At 47.2% G+C, this 19,062-nt stretch overlaps 1 protein-coding gene across 3 annotated transcripts in view; it reads left to right on the plus strand.

Annotated features, from left to right (window-relative positions):
• Window positions 1-18,454, plus strand: part of GATA4 (GATA binding protein 4) — a 30,700-nt gene extending 12,246 nt beyond the window's left edge. The window contains exons 2-7 of one of the 3 annotated variants that reach the window (XM_069805562.1): window positions 8,255-8,424; window positions 10,591-10,671; window positions 11,155-11,280; window positions 12,465-12,552; window positions 12,825-12,967; window positions 14,075-18,454. In XM_069805562.1, coding sequence (XP_069661663.1) covers window positions 8,255-8,424; window positions 10,591-10,671; window positions 11,155-11,280; window positions 12,465-12,552; window positions 12,825-12,967; window positions 14,075-14,257 — 791 coding nt within the window. In that variant the 3' untranslated portion in view covers window positions 14,258-18,454. The remainder of the gene's footprint in view (window positions 1-8,254; window positions 8,425-10,590; window positions 10,672-11,154; window positions 11,281-12,464; window positions 12,553-12,824; window positions 12,968-14,074) is intronic. The other 2 variants (XM_069805560.1, XM_069805561.1) reach the window with 2 other exon arrangements.
• The last annotated feature ends 608 nt before the right edge of the window (window positions 18,455-19,062 follow it).

The raw sequence follows: 19,062 nt of genomic DNA on the forward strand, positions 1-19,062 counted from the left end.
CACATCCATTTGGAGATGGGACGTATTTCAAGGAGGATAATGCTGTGGCTGTTTTTCCTTTGTCAAAAGAGAGAAAGACCACTTCCAGGTGCCTCCGGCCAGGCAGACCCCAGGCTGTGGATGGCCCCATCCTGGCCATTCCCTGGGTTCTCCATGCTAATCTAAGATTTGCTAAAAAATATTTGGACAGTTGATAAGCAGAGGAATCTCCTGTTTATCAGAAGAGCCTCAGATATTTACAAGTGTAAGAACTGTAAGTAGGAGTAAGAAAGAGGAGGTCACCTTGGTGGGTGGGATCAGGCATGCATCCCAGCAAAAGAAAGCAGACCTTGGAGTTCAGTCACGCACAACTTGACAGTCAGCAGAAGTTGCTGTTGGACACCAGGTTGCTATCAAAGGGGTGGCCAGCAAGTGCTCCGACCAAGCCCACCCTACATCCTTGGGGATGTTTGCGTGCCTGTCTCCTTTACAGCAGACTGTACCTTTTGGATGTGGGATATGGTACTTCAGTGTGTGGGGTCGACAAGTCTCTCCGCTCAGCTCTGGTACAACCATTGGGCTTGATGGTTTGGGGTCTGGTGGTTCTGGTGTGCTGGAGAGCTGTCAGTGCTTTTCCAAGCAACCAGGTTGGCCAGTCCCTCAGGACCATCTCCTACCCCTTCCCAAAACAGGCAGTTTGTCTGTATCTGCTTTAGAGGAATCCAGTCCTCTTCCACCCACCCTTCTTCCATCCACTGCTTGTCTCCACATCTATGACTGTGGCCTTTGAAAGTTGTCATTGCCCCGCTCCAGTGAGGCAGGGAAGAGCCTTTGCTCCTTCTCATGGGGAAAGAACGCTATCGCAAGGAGATGAAAAGCCTTGCTCAAGGGAAGCCTATTGCAGAGCCAAGACTGAACTCAAATCCAGGCCCAGGATTTGACCAACCTTCCCATCGTGTCCCTCTTGCACATGATCTCAGCTGGTCCCTTGGCTGCTTCTACCTTCACTGTCCTTCAAACCGGGGAAAACATATCCATGAAAGAAAGGAGTATTCTTGGCTGTTGGCAATGGTGTGTGCCACAGACCTTGGCTTGCTGCAGGCAGAGGAGCGAGCTTTGCAGGGGAGGGACACGATGTTCCTTTTGCCTTGACATGAAACATTTGGCTGGGAAGGGTTGCACAGGAACAGTCTCGCTGTGGTGCTTCATGAAGCAAGGGAAAAACAGATTTCTTTGCTTTTTTGAAAGCAGCATGTGCCTCAGCCAGGCTGTAGGTTGAATGTTTCCTAAGCAATAAGTAGGGTCTTTAGCTTTGCAGGGGGAAAGCTGTTTGGTCTAGGCAGCCAGCTGAGTAACCAGCCATTTTCTCCACCGTAGATGTGTCAGATGATAACCCCTAAAACATTCTGGGACAGCATTGAGCCATTTCTATGAAGCCGCACAATGATGCATTTTTCTTGAAACAGTGTTTCTGGCTAAGCATAGGGAATTTACCTGCCTATCCATTTCCTGCAGATCAGCAATCACACAGGTGATGTCTTCTGTTAATCCACATCAGAGGAGAGTAGGGAGCCACATTCCCACCAGTAACCAACCCAGTGACAGGTACTAAAACAGGCACTGTCCTGCTCTCCCGTACAGGTCCCAGCAGCCTGTAAAATAGTGGGGGCCTGGATGAATTTCCCCACAATTCTCTCAGAGAGGAAACAGGCAGAGAAGAGGGAAGGAGAAAAAAGCCAATGGGCAGAACCTGTTTTTACAGAAACATCCTTGGATCCGTTAGCTGAAGGGTAAGATAATGCACATGGGCTTTCTGAACCCAGTCTGTGTGTCAAGGTGATGATGTCCCCGTCGAAAAAAGGAAAGGCTCACTGACAGCTTTCTTTTGGCTGCAGATCTCTCCCATGCATAAATTTGGACTCTTTTATTTACAGTCGCTCCCTGCCCCTTCTACTTTTGTTTCTCCTTGTTTTTCGCTGCTGTCTTCCTTTCCAGTTCAGCCCCACTCTGCCACCGTACTGGATCAACCAGCACTTTTAACTGCTGTAATCTGACCAGAAACCTTTTGGTGGGTTTTTCTCCTTGAAGCTTCAGCTTCTGGAGTCATGCAATTCATGGAAGCATCTCAACCCATCCAAAAGAAATAGAAGATGTAACTTTCAGCTCTGCTAGCTGCAGGAAAACACTTATTAAAAGGACTCCTAAAGGCTTGAAGTGTAGGAAGGATTTCCACACTGTCACTTTTTAATGGAAACAATCATGGGATTTGGGACAAACCATCCTGAGCAGCTGGGAATGGTAAATCCTGTTTCCCCCTGCCATGCTGCCATGGCTATCCCTTGAAGCAGAAGGTGAGGGTGTCTTGGGTGGGATCCCAGAGTGTCCATGTGTCCGAGGGGCCAATGTCCTTTGCCTCAGCTGCGAGTGCCCCTGAGAGTCCATGTGGGATTCATGTATACACAGGATCATGGCTCTCACCTCTTATCATAACAAATTGGTTTAGGAAACCTCTTCTCTGTGGGGAAAACTGCTCTCAGGGTCTGTTTAGAGCCCCTAAGTGCCTGGCTGTGTTTGAAGGACAGCTTCTCCTTTGCTGAGTTGCTTCACTGCATTGAGAAGACACTTCTGCAGGGGGAAATGTTGATATCAGATATCCCTCCAGCTGTAAACAAAACTCCAGTGCTGTATTAATGGAAGTCTCTTTCCATTCCTCTTCACCCAAAGGGGGTGAAGGCAGGAGAGGGCTGGTGGGCAGAAGAAGGTAGACAACCTCGTTGTTGTTTCTCATGCAGCAGGGTCTGACCCAAACCAGCGTAGGGAGGGCTCTTTGTCCCCTTCTAGGGGCTGGTTTGGGAACAGAAATTTATAAACTGGTTGCTGGCTCTGAACTGAAGGATTCAAAATCTATTGATCGGAGGTATTCTCTTGGGTCCTGACCCAGCAGGTTTACGTGTTCAAGATGATCTCTCCAAGGTTAACAGATTTAGGGTTGTTAAAGAAAAGCCTGAACAAACCCAGAAGGTCTGGACCTAGGAAGGGACATACTGTCAGGCTGTCAGAGTTGGGGTTTGCAGAGATGGTGGAAAGACCCAGAGAAGGCAGTTCAAGCTGCTCTTCAGACTCAAAGCCCTGGGCAACCTCCCTCTGATCCCCAGCTGACTTGGTTGCAAGAGGGTATCTGACTCTCCTGGTTGGGAAAGAAAAAGTACTCAGACTTTGGGTGGGTCATGTCCTTGGTCAGAGATGCTGTCATGTCCCAACCATGCTGGAAAAAGTGCCTGTAGGTGTGGGCTGGCTGGCGGTGCTCAGATCTGCTTTCTTGTTGAGCCCTGCATTGTCCGAACCAGTTGATCTCTGCGGACCTGGCGGTGGATGTGAAGGACCGCTCCCAATGACTAAGAGCCATGAAGGGCCATATCCAAGAATGCTTTTTCCCTATCAGACCCCAGTGCCCCACTGAGGAGTTACTCCTGGCTCCCTGGGGACTGAATGTCCCATTGTGGAAAGTATTCCTGACATTAGCATGCTCAAGGCCTCACCCAAGATTAGGAGGCTGTTGTGCAACACACAAGTGACATTTCCTGCCCTGGGGACCTTGCAGTCCTCATAAACAGCAGGTGTGAGGGGAAAAAGATCTCCTTTTACACAGCAAGCTGATGTCCAGGATAGGGACAGGACCCAGTCCATCCTCTCCACCCGCCAGGTAATTCACCGAGATTTCATGATCTGCTCTTACGTGAGAAGCTCCTTCATGGACTAAAAGTAGGGTCTTATAAAGAATTAAGTAGAAGGCCATTAGCATTAGTCAGCGCCAGGGACCCAACCCGTAAAAAGGACTAAATGATGCCAAGACTGGTATTATCCAAGATAAGGGCCAGGCAAAGGCTCTTGGGGGAGCTGTATGTTCAAAGAGGAAGATGAGGCCATTGGGCACACATGAGGCTACTCCAGCCATGGGCCAGTGTCCTTCTCAGCCTAACCAGCAAATGTTATCCTTCCCTCAACCCTGCCCCAGCACTGGCCATACCTGGCTTTGGGAGAGGGAGTAAATCTTCACAGCAGAAAGGCTATTAGAGAGGTCACCGGACGGACCCATAAATCTCCATTATCAGGCAGCGGCTCCTGTGCCACAAAACGGAAATTATTGCCCTGAGTGTGAGTGGGGGAGCCTTTCCTTCCCCCCGCATTGTTCAGGGCCCTCTGGGAGCCGCTCGGGCAATTTGCTGCCTGAAAAAACGTTTCCTTTCCCGGCTGTTAAGTACAAGGAATAAGTGTCAGGGGATCTCATAATGCCAGGATTTAGAGCTCCAGCTCCAAGACGGAAGCCAAGAAAACACTTTGCTGCTTTTTCCCGGGGAGCCTCCTTAATCCCCATTTTTAATAACAAAGGTAAATTAAACAATCAGTGCACTTGAAGCCCAGTGACCTCCATGCCCAATATAGCTCAGCCTACTGGTGGCTTATGGTTCCTGTGGGGTCTGAGCACTGGGAATGGTCTTGTCTTGCTTGGAGGCATTGCTGTCTTCTCATGAGCACCCAGGCATGGGAAGGGGGTCTTGCCCCCAGCTATGCCCCTGGGGGAAGGAGGCAGGCAGAGACCATGGCCCAGATCTTCAGAAACAAGCAGCTATTTTGAGCATTTGTGTTTCCTAAGTCTTGGCCACCCACCCACATCAAACTGCATGGGCTGCAGCTCTTCAGGTGATACTTTTTCATTATTTTGTAGACCCCCAGGTTTTCAGAGCAGCTGGGATGTCTCTGCTCTGTGGCCAGAAGGTCAACTCAGAAAGCTCCCCCCAGCAACTTCATCCCTCAGTTTAGTGATGCTGTGAAATTACAGCACCTCTTTTAGAAAGAAATCCAGTCCCTTGCCTTCCACTTCTTCATTGGGGCCCAAATGCCCTTCATTCACTAAAGGGCACGCACTACGCCTACATCATCTTCTCTGAGCCAGTACCCAGTAGCGTCCAAGACACATCCTTTGCCATCATCAAGCACACGTTGAAGCAGGAGAGGGTATTTCTCCTCCAGGTGAGATCTCCTGAGGTCAAGGAGCTCCCTCTGCTCTGACGGGGTTCCAGGAACGGTTTTAACGAGGTCACACTCAGCAGATGTCATCTTCTGACTCAGAACTGGGTGGTGCACGCAAGGGACGCACCCATCTGATATGGCCCCGTGAGGGCTGCGATTAGGGAGAGCCACCCATTGCGTGGAGCCTCAGCGTGCCCTGGGAACAAAGTCTGTTCCTTCCCCGTCTCGAGCACCAGTGATTCCTGTTTATTAACGTTCACAAGGATCACCTTTGTCTGCAGCTGAGAGAGGAAAATCACACAAATGTTATGACTACGGAAGCGGAAGAGGGTTTTTTGAAACTTAAACCAGTGAAAGTCCCTCAAGAGAGAAGCTCCAGTCCAAATCCCATGGAAACTGAAAAAAACCCCACCAATCCCCAAACACGTAGTGAAGAATATAGCTCAAACAAATACAGATGAAAAAGGAGAGCAAAGGGAGCAGGTCTCAAGACTGCTTTGTACGGGGGTTTTAGATGTCTGATTACAAACCAACAGTGAAAATAATGTGGACAGTGGAGCTCAGTTTCACTCAAACTCTTAGGAAATAACACTCAATATTCAGTAGCAAATTTGATGAGTGTCAGAAAATAAGACTTACACTTTGCCTAGTTTCAACTCCACACCCTCTGTTTTTTTCTAAAAACAAAAGTATTCCCATACTTGACATTTCTTCTTATCATACCCATTTTGAGGGACCTCCTTATTCAAGAGCTAGTCCAACTCAACATTTGTGAGGGACTGTCTGGAATTTTCTCCTTTTTATTTGATTAAAAACTTTCAGATTTTGATTTTCTGGTGGAGAAATCTCCAGGAAATATGATATTTTGTAATTAGTCACAGGCACAACTCAAATGGGTCAAGAGTTTTAACTGTTACCTTTGGACTACCTCTGCTCTGCTAAATTCTCCCTGGATTATGTCAACAACTTTGTACCGAATTATTTTCAAAGAAGAAGGGATTTTCTCACAGGACAAAAATTACTGTGAAAATAATTTGGCTTTTTCTTTGGAAAATGATAATCAAAAACCTCAACAACTTCTAAGATGAAAAAAATAGTGAAATATTTTCCTTTCTTGAGATTTTTCGAGGAAATGAGTTCTTTCCTGACCAGCTGTTCCAATCCCGTCTCTTTTCAAAGGAAGTTTATTTGATCTAGATTTTGGCCGCGGCTCAATGGTGATTTTAAAGGGGAAAGTGAGGCATTATGGTTACAGTATCACTGAATCCACGTGTACAAAAATCACCTGGAAGGATTCCCATCTTTCCTAAACCACCAGAATTGCTCAAAGGTAATGAGATTTTCCTAAGCTGCTGAGAAGATACTGCATTCCTTTTTTTCTGGCTCTAGAGCCCCTTGGGTACGATCATTTGTTGTTTTACTACTATTTCCCCATGGCCACACAGTGTAATCTCTTGCCATTTTTAGCCTGGTTTTCTAGGGAGAATTAGGCACATGTGAATCTTTTTCTCTGTGTCTCTGTTTACTGGCGCCACTTTAGTAACTTTTTAATCCTTTGGCTGTTTCATGGCTATGTAGTTTCCTACAGATTTTCCAAAAATAGTCTGGAGAAAAGAGAAAATAAGGCTGATGTTTGAATATAACCCTTATTAGATATCAGAGAATCCACATGGGATTGAGACACTGATCAGCAAGAAGCCAAATTTTGTTGGTTTGCTGTCTGGGGATCTATTATCTTTGAGCAGAAAGCTGAGATACTCATATATCAAGCAGGTAGACAAGCACAAAATATAGCGAGATGCACAATAACATTTTAAGAGTTAATGTCATGCTGGTCTGTAATGGCTGAAGGTCCTGACGCAAAGCTCTTGCCGTCCTCCAAACGTCTCCTGTGTGCTGCAGTTTGTTGGGAATTTTTTCAGCAGCCTGCTTTATTCCCAGGCTACGCTAAGTTATGGAGCCCTTTGCTGTGATTTGTCCTTTTCTTCTTCTCCCCAATTATTTTACCATCTAGTGTTCCCTTTTTGGTGCCCACAACAGAACACATCCATGTGCAGGAGGGAATGGTTTTGTAACAGAAGAAATACATCCCTGAGCTGAACTCAATAGCTGGTGCTCTCCAGGTGGGATCACCACCAGGAACGTCCATTTTCAAGGGCCATGCTGGCTGAATGCAGCTATATTTACATCTCAGCAAGGCCTATAGCTGGTGCTTATATTTTATTAGGTGAAGTTCTTGGCTTCTCAAGGGCTTTGTATCCAAGGGGGAGCTGACCTGCGTCTTTCCAAATGATGATGCAGTCAAGGTGCGTTGTGTTGACCTCTACACTGCCTTGCAGATTATATGGACCTGCCATAGCCAGAGGGATTGGACTGGCCCAGCCCGGGGCAGTTGTCCTCACCCTCATGTCACAGCTGCAGCCAGGTGTAGGATGAACCAGGAATGTGGTGGGTGAATGCACCAAGCCCTGGAGAGTGACATCAAGCACGATGGAGATTTGCATCAAAAAACTGAATCTCCTACACCTGTGAATGCCCAGTGCTGTCTGTCAGCTGACAGCTTGAGCTGGGCTTGTACATGTGGATTCTTGCAGTGCAGAAGATGCGTCTTGTGCAGAGAATAGGGCGAAGGCACGTGAAGGTCTCTCCCCCCTTGGCTGTCTGTGGCCATTCCCCTCTGCAGAGGGGCTGGGTGGGAGCTGGCGTGGGCCGGGTGAGGAGCAGTCCTGCGGAGGAGCAGGGTACATGGCGCGGCTGTCCTTGCCCACACCTCCTTGAACCCCCTTGAGAGATGCTCAGGCAGGTGTCCGATCTCTGGGCAGTCCTGCTTTGTGGGTCCAGGCTTGTGTTTGTCTGTGGTCGCAGGCAATTTGTCTTGGTTGTAAACGCGGCTGTTTGCCTGCCCCAATCTGTTTGCCCTGGCTATGTCCAATCTTGAAAACTGGATAACGTCATAGCAGAAGGGAAGGTTTCTATTTCTGTCTCTTTATATCCGTGTCCCAGCACATCCCTGCTGCCACAGAAGTCCTACAGCCAACGCTGTATGGCAGGGAAAGGGGTTCCTCTTCCCAATAATCCCAGGGGCTTCCTTGAGAAAGGAAGAGCTGTTTCTTGCAACCTATAAAATCTGAATGCTTGTGATTTCTTGAAATGTCACTTCTGGGCTAAATTGAGAGCCAGACCAGAAATTAAATGTACGGCTGCCTAATTAACAAGTCTTTTCCCTTCTCTCCCATCATGGCAGCAGAATTTTTTGATGATTATTCAGAGGGGCGAGAATGTGTCAACTGTGGGGCCATGTCCACCCCGCTCTGGAGGAGAGATGGCACGGGGCACTACCTCTGCAACGCCTGCGGGCTCTACCACAAGATGAACGGCATCAACCGGCCCTTGTTCAAACCTCAGAGGAGGCTGGTAAGTCAAGATCACACAACGCATGTGGGGCAAGGCTGTATGCGAGGATGAGGCAAAAAGACCTCGGCTAGGTAGAGATGCCAGGGGTGTTTCAACTCCTTGGGTCACCATCTGCCCAACCTACGTGGTTTTGGTCCAGATTTCCAAAATAAGCCAGATGATTGTCTTGTGCTTGGTACATTCCAAGACCTTGTACTGTCCAGACCAGTTCTGCAGACACCCAGGCCAGGCAGTGGAAGGGGCTGTAGGACACAGGGGCAGTCCCGTGGTGTCAGTTTAGCAAAAAACAGTCTTTGTTTTAATATCCCTGTAGGCATATTAGGACAAATGGAAACCCTTTTCAGCTCCATCACACTACCAGTCCATCTTCTCTTACCCTCAGGGTCCTTATTCCCCAGTCACTGCTGGGTGACCCCTCTCACTTCATGGTGTCTGGCCACCTTTTCCGGATACCCTACTCCCGGCTCCGTTGGGTGAGCTGAAGCAGGGCTTACGGGGCAGGTCAGGACATCTCAAAGCCTGTGGGGTGAGGACATCCCAAAACCTGTGTGGTCAGGATGGGGTATGCATGAGGAGCCTGGAGGATGGGAACATCTCGATGTTGATATCCTGCTTGTCCCTGCCCATTTCGGTGAGGGGTTTTGGGGAAGTGTCTGTAGTCTGGGCCCCAGGGACACAGGGCCATCATGACCCCAGGCAGCAAAGAGCCAGCAAGCCATCCCTCAGGGCCATATTTCCCCGCTCCTTGTCTTCCATGAGGCTCCATCCCCTACCTGCCCTGCCCTTCTCACCGCCCAGACTTGTCTGGGCTCAAACCCAGCCATCCCCTGCAAGTGTCAAAAATGACACTGGCAGCTTGAGCACTGCCACCAGCCACAGCCACCCAGCGCCCTCTTGTGAAAATCCCTTCCCAGACACTGCACTGACTGAGCCAGGCGGTGTCTGCACCCTGGCACCCAGGGCCTTGCCCTCCTTCATTTGCTGGTCTACTTATTATCCTTGGGCACATCTGTGTAGTCAGGAATGGCCCGCTGGGTACCAGACTTGGTCCTTTACAGCAAGCAGCAATGCATGCTGTTATCTCTGCACAGCCTTGGGGTAAGGCTTGGAAAACCCCGTGAGAAATACAAATGCACGAGCTCTGTGGATCTGTACATGCACTTTTGTCACTTGGTTGGGCAGCTGGCAATCTGGAAATCTTGCAAAAATGGCCAAATTCCTGCTTTTTCTTCTAGAAGAGAATTTCCATGAAGAAAAGCAGGACATGTGTAGGGATGCAATGTAGGGGTGTGTTAAAGTAATGCCAACTGGTCTACTTAAACAAATATATTCAGTACAAGTGATTGGGTTTAATCTATCACTGTATAACCCCTTTTTTCAGAGACTGAGTTATGCCAGAGAGCCCTGCAAGGGGAGATCTTTGCTTTTGCTGCGAGCTCTCTTTTAAGCTCTCGGTCCACTTACAAAGGCCAATGATTGAAGCTAATACGTGGTGAGGTTACAACTAAAGGAGTGTTTGGTTTCTCTGCACCAAAGGGCTTTCCAGCTTTCAAAGTCTTAAGAAGTACTTGAATTTCAGTTTTTATTGTCCTGCAGCTTGTAGATTAACTGATACTGTTTTATAATGAGGGAGAAGACACAGAGAAAAAGCTGTGGCAAAGATCAGAGAGGAAATCTCTGGTAGCTGCCAGGTCCTCATCTCCCAGGTTTTCACCTCATTACAGAGCTGCCAGCTATGCTGTTCAGGTCTGCAGAGCTGGTGAGATGTCCAAGCCTACCAGATTTACTTCCTATAGGCTCCTGTTCAGGCACTGGGAGAACAGGCATCTTCACACAGCTCTAGCACTTCTGTTCAGTCCCTGGTTTATCAGCACGCGAAGAGGGAATTTGAGCCCTGCCTGTCCAGACTTTATCCTCAACCTCACTTTGAAGGATGCTGGGAAGAGTCAGGCAAGCGTGGAGGATGTGGCTTTTTCTTCCTCCACCTCCCACTCTGCTTCCAAGCTCAAAACGTGTATTTTATATGGTTTCAAGCCCATTGTCTTTCTCCTGTGGCCTTTTGAGCCTGGCTAAGCCAGTTCACCCAGAAAGGGAACTTCAAAAGGTCTGTTCCATGCACTGCTTCATTAGTGGGGATTCCTATTAATTATCCCTCTTTATCTTTAGGAAGACGAAGCTGCTGGGAGCACTCTTTTTCTTATCTCCCCCTCAAGCCACATGAGCAACATCACGCAAAGCCAGCAAGGAGTATGTAACATTCATGGCATTGGTAACATCTTCCTGGGATATGCCATGATGCTTGGAAGGTGAAGGGCTTGGGAGCCTGAAAGGGCAGGACGGTCTGAGATCCAGACACCTTAGTGTACGTGTGTGCATGTGCAGTGGGTCTCTAAGCTGCCAGCAGACCCGCTGGAGATCTGGGGCTCTGTTCAGGTGATGTCTCTGGCACCATCTGAGATGCCCCAGGACAGCTGAGATGTCTGCGTAGCACTGGCAGGTAGGAAGCAGTGGAAAGGCAGTGGAGCAGAAGCTGAAAGGCAAGTGGGGAAAGAAAAAGGCAGTCATGTTATCCGCTGCATCAAGGTGAAAAGAGAAAAAGACAGAGAAATAAGAGAGGCAAGAGGAGAGGAAAACCTGAGGCGTGCTGGATCAAGCTCGTTGGGATCTGAGATGCTGCTGATGGTAGCAGTGGAGGGCTGATGTGTTTTCTTCCTCTGCATTTTCTCGCAGTCGGCTTCCCGCCGCGTCGGCCTCTCTTGTGCCAACTGCCACACAACGACAACCACGCTCTGGCGCAGAAACGCCGAGGGAGAGCCCGTCTGTAACGCCTGTGGACTCTACATGAAGCTCCACGGGGTAATGCCTTCATTGATCTTTACTCTCTATGGGGAGGGTATGGACAGCACCAAGCTGGGGATTGGCTTCCTTGCACAACTCTGTGCTCTCCTGGAGCTGTTTTTCTTATGGGCTTTAGTCCCCCTCAACATTACATCATGTTTAATACTGGCAAGGGCTGATGGATGCAGGGAATTTCTCACATACTAACTTGCTACCCTTTGCATCCAAGTCTTAAAACCCAATAAAACTAGGCCCAGATTCTTCCCACCTAAATTCAGGCACTTTAGTGGAAAATCTGAGTCAGAAGCACAAAGAAGAGCTGTGCTCCTCCATACGGGGTGTCAGATCCCAGCTAAGACTTGGGTGTAGACTGGTCGTGGGACTGATAGATGACTTTTCTTGCACAGGTATCCAGATAGTCTCTTCCTGTCAGTGGGGGTTTCATGTATCTATGTCATGTCTAATATATATCTAGAAGAGTCCTACTGGAGTCCAAGGCATAGCAGGACTTCAAGATGCAAATCTCCGGTCCTTCTCCCATCAGTCAGTGGCAACAGGGCCAGCCCCATGGCAGAGACAGAGGCCTTCAACACCCTGGCGATTGCTTAGTAGCAAACCCCAGTTCTGCTTCTCATTGCTACTCCTAGGGTTTTTATACATATCCATGCTCTCAATGATGTCCCGTGCTTCGGAGTGGATGGAAGAGCATTCATAAAAGATAAGTCAAAGCTGGAAGACAAGGTGGATGAGGGGAAGCCTTACCTAACCCACCAATTCTTCCTATAAATCCCAGTGTGTTTCTGACTGTGAGGGTGGCTACCTCAGTGGGATCAGTTTCTAAGGGAGTTCTCCTCACACAGACTTGGTACCCTTCCAGAAAGCAAGTGTTAGCCAGAAAGATGTCTTCTGCTCTGAGTTAAACAGAAAAGTAAATCAGATGAGCTGGTTTTCCCTTCTGGCCTTAAACCACTCGATACCTATGGTGTGAAAAGCCTATCTATTCCCATTTGGATGCATATCTTGTAGCTTTGACATATCTTTTCACACAGCAGTGCTGACCAGTGAATTCAGGCTCCATCTTGTTGCTTTCAATTAAATCAGCTGGTTTTCATGGAGCCTACAAGGTAGAGCTGGAATTGCATTATCCTAGATGATGTTATGGACATATAGAAACCAATGTGCTTTTATATTTGGGTCTATAGGTTCCAAGGCCTTTAGCAATGAGAAAAGAGGGCATTCAGACAAGGAAGCGCAAGCCAAAGAACGTTAACAAAGCAAAGACGCCAGCAGGTAATTGTTGAATGGGGGAGTTTATTGTATGCGTATATGTGTGTGCACTTATGTTTCCGACCATCACATCCTGTGAGTCAGACACCCAACAACAAAATGGGCTGATTCTTAAAAAATGGGGGATGTGTGAATGCCTTTCAGCAGCAACAAAGCCCTTCCCACTATTACTTTTTTTTCATTATTTTTACCTACAGTAACTTCGGGTGGGTGGGTACAGGTCTGCACTGAAAGGTCTTTGGGAAGAGTACGGTTTACTGTCTGCTTTCTCACAGGTCCATCCAGCAGTGAGAGTCTTACCCCGACCACCAGCTCCACCAGCAGCAGCAGCAGTGCCACGACCACTGAGGAAATGCGCCCCATAAAAACAGAACCTGGGCTCTCATCTCATTACGGGCACTCCAGCCCAATTTCTCAGGTACAGAGGGGAGATGTTGGCAGTGGGACAAAGATGGGAACTAGGATGGTAGACATGGTGAGAAGAGCATCCTCAAAACCTCTGTGGAAAAAGGCTGCCTCTTTTCAACCCAGGGGTCTAGGAGTTCACAGTGAGATCTATCCTCTGGTATGGGGCAAAACCCTACATTCTTGCCACCATGTCTACAGCACAATATAGCTTTTTAATGATGTATTGCAGTTCTGAATGGACAAGAAGAAGTAGTAGTTTTGTTGAAAACGTGAAATTCCTTCTAGCTGGACAGCTATATAGGTCCCACAGCAAGAAAATGCCCATTCCCTTTTTATGATTTGATCTGATTTGTCTTGAGCAAGGAAAAAAATTGGCAATATTACCCTACTTTCTCTGCATTGGCTGGCTGTGTGTTGAGCGATATGAGAAATGCAGTGTGAGAATAAACTCACACAGTCCAAATGTAACTTGAGTCGAGTCCCTGTGAAGGTAAAGCAAGCCAGCATGATGGCAGAGAGCTGCAGGGTCAAGTGGTGTGCTCTGTACCATATCCACCACTAGATGTCTTGGGACCAGCACTGCATCCGCACAAGGTGCGTATCCTGCTGAGCAACACCCAGATCTGGAAGCTGATCTGTGTGCAGGTTTAATAACTGTGCCTCGGTTTATGATCCCCATTGCACAGCACAACTAAGAGACAGCGCTATGTGACAGTTGCTCTCCTTTTGGGTTCATACAGGGAACTCCAGTTTTCTCCCTGGAGAAAAAATACATGGCTGAGTGTTGTTCTGGACTGATCCTGCACCTGCAGCACTTTGCAGCATTGTTAATGTGTTTTACAATCCATAGGAGGCCATTCAAAAGCTAGGAGAGCCCCAGGCCAATGAAATCTCAAGCCTTGGGAGGTAAAACGATCATTTCTGACATTTAAAAGAGAACAAGATATCCTGTATGCAGCAGTAGGAAAGAACAAGAAGGAAAGAGCCTGTCCAAAGTATCATGCATAAGCTGCTATCTGCAGCTATGTTATTACCATAGCACCAGCCCCCCATAAAGGTATTCATATGGTCCTCTATGGTTTGAAGCTTTGTTCACAGGATTGTCCTTTCTCCATAGGCATTCTCAGTCTCTGCCATGTCCGGACATGGATCATCTATTCACCCTGCGATTTCAGCTCTGAAGCTTTCCCCGCAGGCTTACCAGTCAGCTATCAGCCAGTCTCCACAAACCAGCTCCAAACAGGACTCCTGGAACAGCCTGGTGTTAGCTGAAAACCATGGGGACATCATAACTGCATAACCTGGTCTTCCACCCATGAACTTCAGGCTCATCCGCTTGAGAAATGAAGAAGATGCCATGTAACCATCAAGCCGATGTTGTTTCCCACCTCTCCCGCTCTCCTGCCTTCTCTCCCCTTGTGAGATGTTCCAGCAAAGAGGTAAAAGAGGACTTATCTGAGGTGTAGGAGAGCTTTTATACAACGAACAGAGAAGACTCAAATCTCAAAGTAACTAATGGATTTGAAGCATTTTTTCCCAATTTAAATGAGCCTCTCTATTTGCTTGTCACCACCTTCTATGAAATAGCCAGAAACACAAAGATGGACACAGTTCTTGATTTTTGTTTATTTAAAAATATCTGGCATTTAAGACTCCGACAGTGGTGGAGCAGAGACACCGTTTTTCTTCTGTTACCATCCATTCTTTTCCTGACCAGAAGAAAATGCCACCATCTTCTCATTACCCAAATTCAGTGATCTTCCAGCAAATGGAGCCAGTTCTAGAACCGTTTGTTGAACAGACTTCACTAGACATGCTGTGGTGGCTTTAGTGCATTTGATATGACCTAGGGCAGAGAAAAAAAGAGACGCCCCGCTCCCCCATCCTCAGCTCACACTTCTATAGCATTGTCTTCATTTTCCTAGATGGTCTGAAAAGCTAATGAATGTCCGTATTTAATAGCAACTCCGTTCATATTTATCATTACAAAATCATGGGACTGTGTTTCCAAAAGGTTGTTGGCTGAGCCTGGAGAAGGTCTGTCCAAAGTCAAAGGGGGCTTTTGGAAAGAGGAACCTTCTGGAAGCAGGTAGAGGAGACCCATGTTCATCATCAAATCCTGGAGGAAATTGCTGGGCTCTTCCCTTATGGATAGCTACAAGCCAGGCTTAGAGATTATTCAAGGGCACAGCAAGTGAAAGATGCTCTTCTAACGCTGCTGTGCCATTGCTTTTGAGACAGTTAATTTAATTATTTTGCATACTTTTATGTTGGTTTTGATGTCATTGATGAAATCTGATTGTCATTTTTTTTTGGCTGTACTGTGAGTGCCCACTTTCCCCCTAACAGCTGGCTTATGACCATTTCACACATCTTACCCTTTAGGATTTCACCTTTTGCAACAAGCAAACACTTCAGCCTCTAATGGAGGTAGGCAGGGACCGTTTTCTTTACCAAGCATGTGCATAGACTTGCTTGCCTGCAAGAGAGGCATAACTCCATTCATGCATGAGTATTAAACAAGACTCATGTTTTTTCTTGCCCATAAGGCTCTCAGCAACCAGGGAATCCTAGCAAATGGAGTTGGAATTGATGCTGAGAGCTCACTGACTCATTCCCTTTTCCCAAAGGGATCAATTCTACCTAACCTAGCCCTGACTGCTCTTTCTCTAGCATGGGCTTAACAAACTCCAGCATCGCAGATGCCACAGCTCCCCCGTGCAGTGTAAGTGCTTCACCAGATGCTTGTCATGATGTTTTCATCGACATTTCTGAGGAGGGACAGCTTTGCCTGTCCAGGCAAAGAATTTCTGGGAGACCTCATCCTACAAGATTCTCCACTCTTGTTTCTGTCCACTCCCAAACTCTGTTACCCTTCTTGCCTTTCCAGCTCCTTTCTTTTCCTCTCTGCATCCAGAACTCAAGTACGGAACTACAAAGTGAAAATCTAGAAGAGGGATTGTGCATCCCTCCCAAATGTGCCATCCTCTGTCTCCCGCTGTTTAACATTCCCACAGAGTGTTTCCACCCAAACACCAAGATACATGGCTTGGCGAAGAGGAAAGCCACATACATGTTTGAAGCAAAAGAATGGCATTGTATTGTCTTTGCTTGAACTCGCCACTTTCCTCCTGATGGTAGAAAAGCTTCTTTAAGGAGAAGGATTCAACTGGACTGGTCATGATAAAGACTGGGACTGGAGTCACAGTAGAGACCTGGACCCTTCCACATTCCCTGTGCCCTGCGCAACTCAGATTTGCAGGGTTTTGGGGGAGTGACAGACCCTCTGCACTCCCCAGAGAAAAACACCATGGCAGTGATGCCATGGGAATGGCTGGATGGTGTTTGCACCAGAGCTTCCACTCTGTCTTGTTGAGCTAATGCAGGGTCTATCCTCATTACAGACAAGAAAAAGATATTCATGAAACATGAATAAGAATGAATGAAATTATGTGATTCTGCTCAGGCCTGGTAGGCTGCAGAAAAGAGGCCAGAAATAGCACCTAAAAATATGAATTTGGGGTGGCATTTCTCCCTGGGCACGCAGGTCTTTAGCCAGCCTCCTCCTTGAACTATATTCCTTTGTAAATGGCAATTGAGCTCCCTTGGGATCTGGTTGTGAATTCCTGTCTGTAACAGAGAAGCATGCACCACAAAGATGCCAGTTGGCTAATGCACACATTTGAGATACCTAGAACTACCCTGGACAGCCTGAGAGGGAGGGAAGCAGGTGCCCTCCTAGAAAGGAGCTAAAGTCCAGACCAACCACACACCCCATTTCTCTTTCCATACAGATGCTCCCAGAGGCTCTGTCCACCTTGCCTTATCACTGCACTCCTCCTACTGCCCTCAAAGCTGAACTCCCTGGCTAAATTTTTCTCCTGCCCTTAAAACACGCTCTGCAATGCCATAAAGGGGTCTGCTCGCAATGCAAGAGGGGAAAAACCCTGCAGGACATAAGCCTCCCTTATGATCCCTCAGGTTATCTAAATGACCATGGTAGAGATTTGTTAACTGGTTCTCAGCCTTCCTCAAAGCCTTAAAAATAATTCTTGAAACACAGTGAGGAGCATTTACAAGGACCCTGGTAACAGAACAAGAGGTCTGCATTAAGAAGGTGAGGCTCTGGCAGCTATGAGGACAACTTGGCTCTCTTGAGTGGTAGAAATTAGTTCTTTTATCCCCCCCTTTGCACCACAAGCAGTAGAAGTTCAGATACACCTGCTTCTGTTGTTCTTTTCAATCATCCAAAACTGTTGTAGAGCTATTCACCACCCTCACGGTGGAAATATTTTCCCAAATAAACGTTAGATTCTAATGAGAGGCAAAATCATTGGTAAATTAATTGCTTAGACTTGGGGACTCCCAAGTAATGAGTCACTGCAGGAGACTGAATGTTGTCTCCAAGCCCAGGAGTCACACAGAGCCCCTTCTTGTACGTAGGAGCTGGGATGGCCAACGCAGGATGACACCAGAAGTGACAGATGAAGGGATACTCACAGGACTAGAGGATAAAAGTGCTACCAGGTTCAGGACACTCAGCTCATTCTAGCAGGAGGGGCAACTTACAAAATTCTGGGTTCCATCTGAGCTCTGCTTTCCTTCCTATGATGGGGGAGGCATTTAGAGCCTGTTTTGCTAATGAAATTGGATACAATTATTAAGCAAGATAATTTTTGCTATTATTATTACTATAATTTATTTCATTGCAGCATGGCTGGAGAACCTAATGAGGAACATACCAGGCTAGGTCCTATACAAATGCAGGACCAAGAACCATCCCTGCCCTGAGGCGTAAGAGGGAAGGGCCGAGTCCTGAAAAACATTTAAGCACGTATATAAATGCATTTGTGGGATTTGTTCCCTTAGAGGTCATCACTAATCATACGTACAAATTTTGATGTCGAAGGGTTTGCAGCACAAGGTTTGATTGTGCCAAGCCAGACCTTTGCAATGGCTCAGTGGTCACCAGAGTGAAACGAGCAGACAAGAACCAGGACGGGGAGCCAGAGGGGTAGAAAGGTCATTTAACCATTTCTAAATGTCTTTCCTCTTTGTGGAAGTGCAATATCTTGAATCACTTCAGTTCTTCTTTTGTAAATTGATCAGAAGAGATCCATATTTCGCTTGCAGTCTTATGGGCTGACTGGAGAGGGTGTAATCAGGAGGAGCTCAGGAATATTGTAAGGGAGCTTTAAAACCGATCAACAACTCTTAATATAACATTGAAGCTGTGACTATGTCAGGGGTGGTGCTTTGTTTTGCTCCCCCCCCCCCCCGCCATGTATAAAGTTTGAAGCTTCCTAGGTCATCTGGGAAGGTCCCATGGAAACAGACACTTATTTGTAAGGGGGAGAGGGAAACCAACCAACTGAACAAGCTGTAATTATTTAAAGATCTAAAAAACTATATATTATGAAGTAGTATGGCTACCAATCCACGTAACTTCTACACCTTTAGAACTAATGGAAATAAAACAATGATAATAAAAACAGAAGGCTGCTGCTTGACTCTGACTACCCTCATGGGCTTCTTGGAGCGGGCTGGGGGTAAATGATCACATTTGCGGTGCACCTGAAGACGCAATGGTGCAATGGGTCCTGTCCTGGGGAGGTCATAATGATAGAATTACAGTGTAATTTAAATCAGAAGGGACTAGATCAGGTTTCTCAGGGTCCTGTTCAGTCAAGTGTTGAATATCCCCAAGGATAGAAATCCTACAGCCTCTCCGAGTTCCTGTTCCAGTGTTTGACCCCCCCCCATGGTGGAAATGTTTTTCCAAATAAATGTTAGTTTCTAATGAGAGGCAATATAATTGGTAAATTAATTGCTCAGATTTGGGGACTCCCAAGCAATGAGTCATTACAGTAGACTGAACATTGCCTCCAAGTCCAGACAGTCACACTGAGCCCCTTCTTGAGGTAGGAACGGGGATGGTCGACGCAGGATGACAAACACCAGAAGTGACAGACGCAGCAATGGAGCAATTGAAGGCCAGGCTGGATGAGGCTTTGAGCAACCTGATCTAGTGGGATGTATCCCTGCCCATGGCAGCGGGGGTGGAACTAGATGATCTTTAAAGTCCCTTCCAACCCAAACCATTCT

The sequence above is a fragment of the Haliaeetus albicilla genome, chromosome 18, assembly GCF_947461875.1.
Source record: "Haliaeetus albicilla chromosome 18, bHalAlb1.1, whole genome shotgun sequence".
Classification (NCBI taxonomy): domain Eukaryota; kingdom Metazoa; phylum Chordata; class Aves; order Accipitriformes; family Accipitridae; genus Haliaeetus; species Haliaeetus albicilla.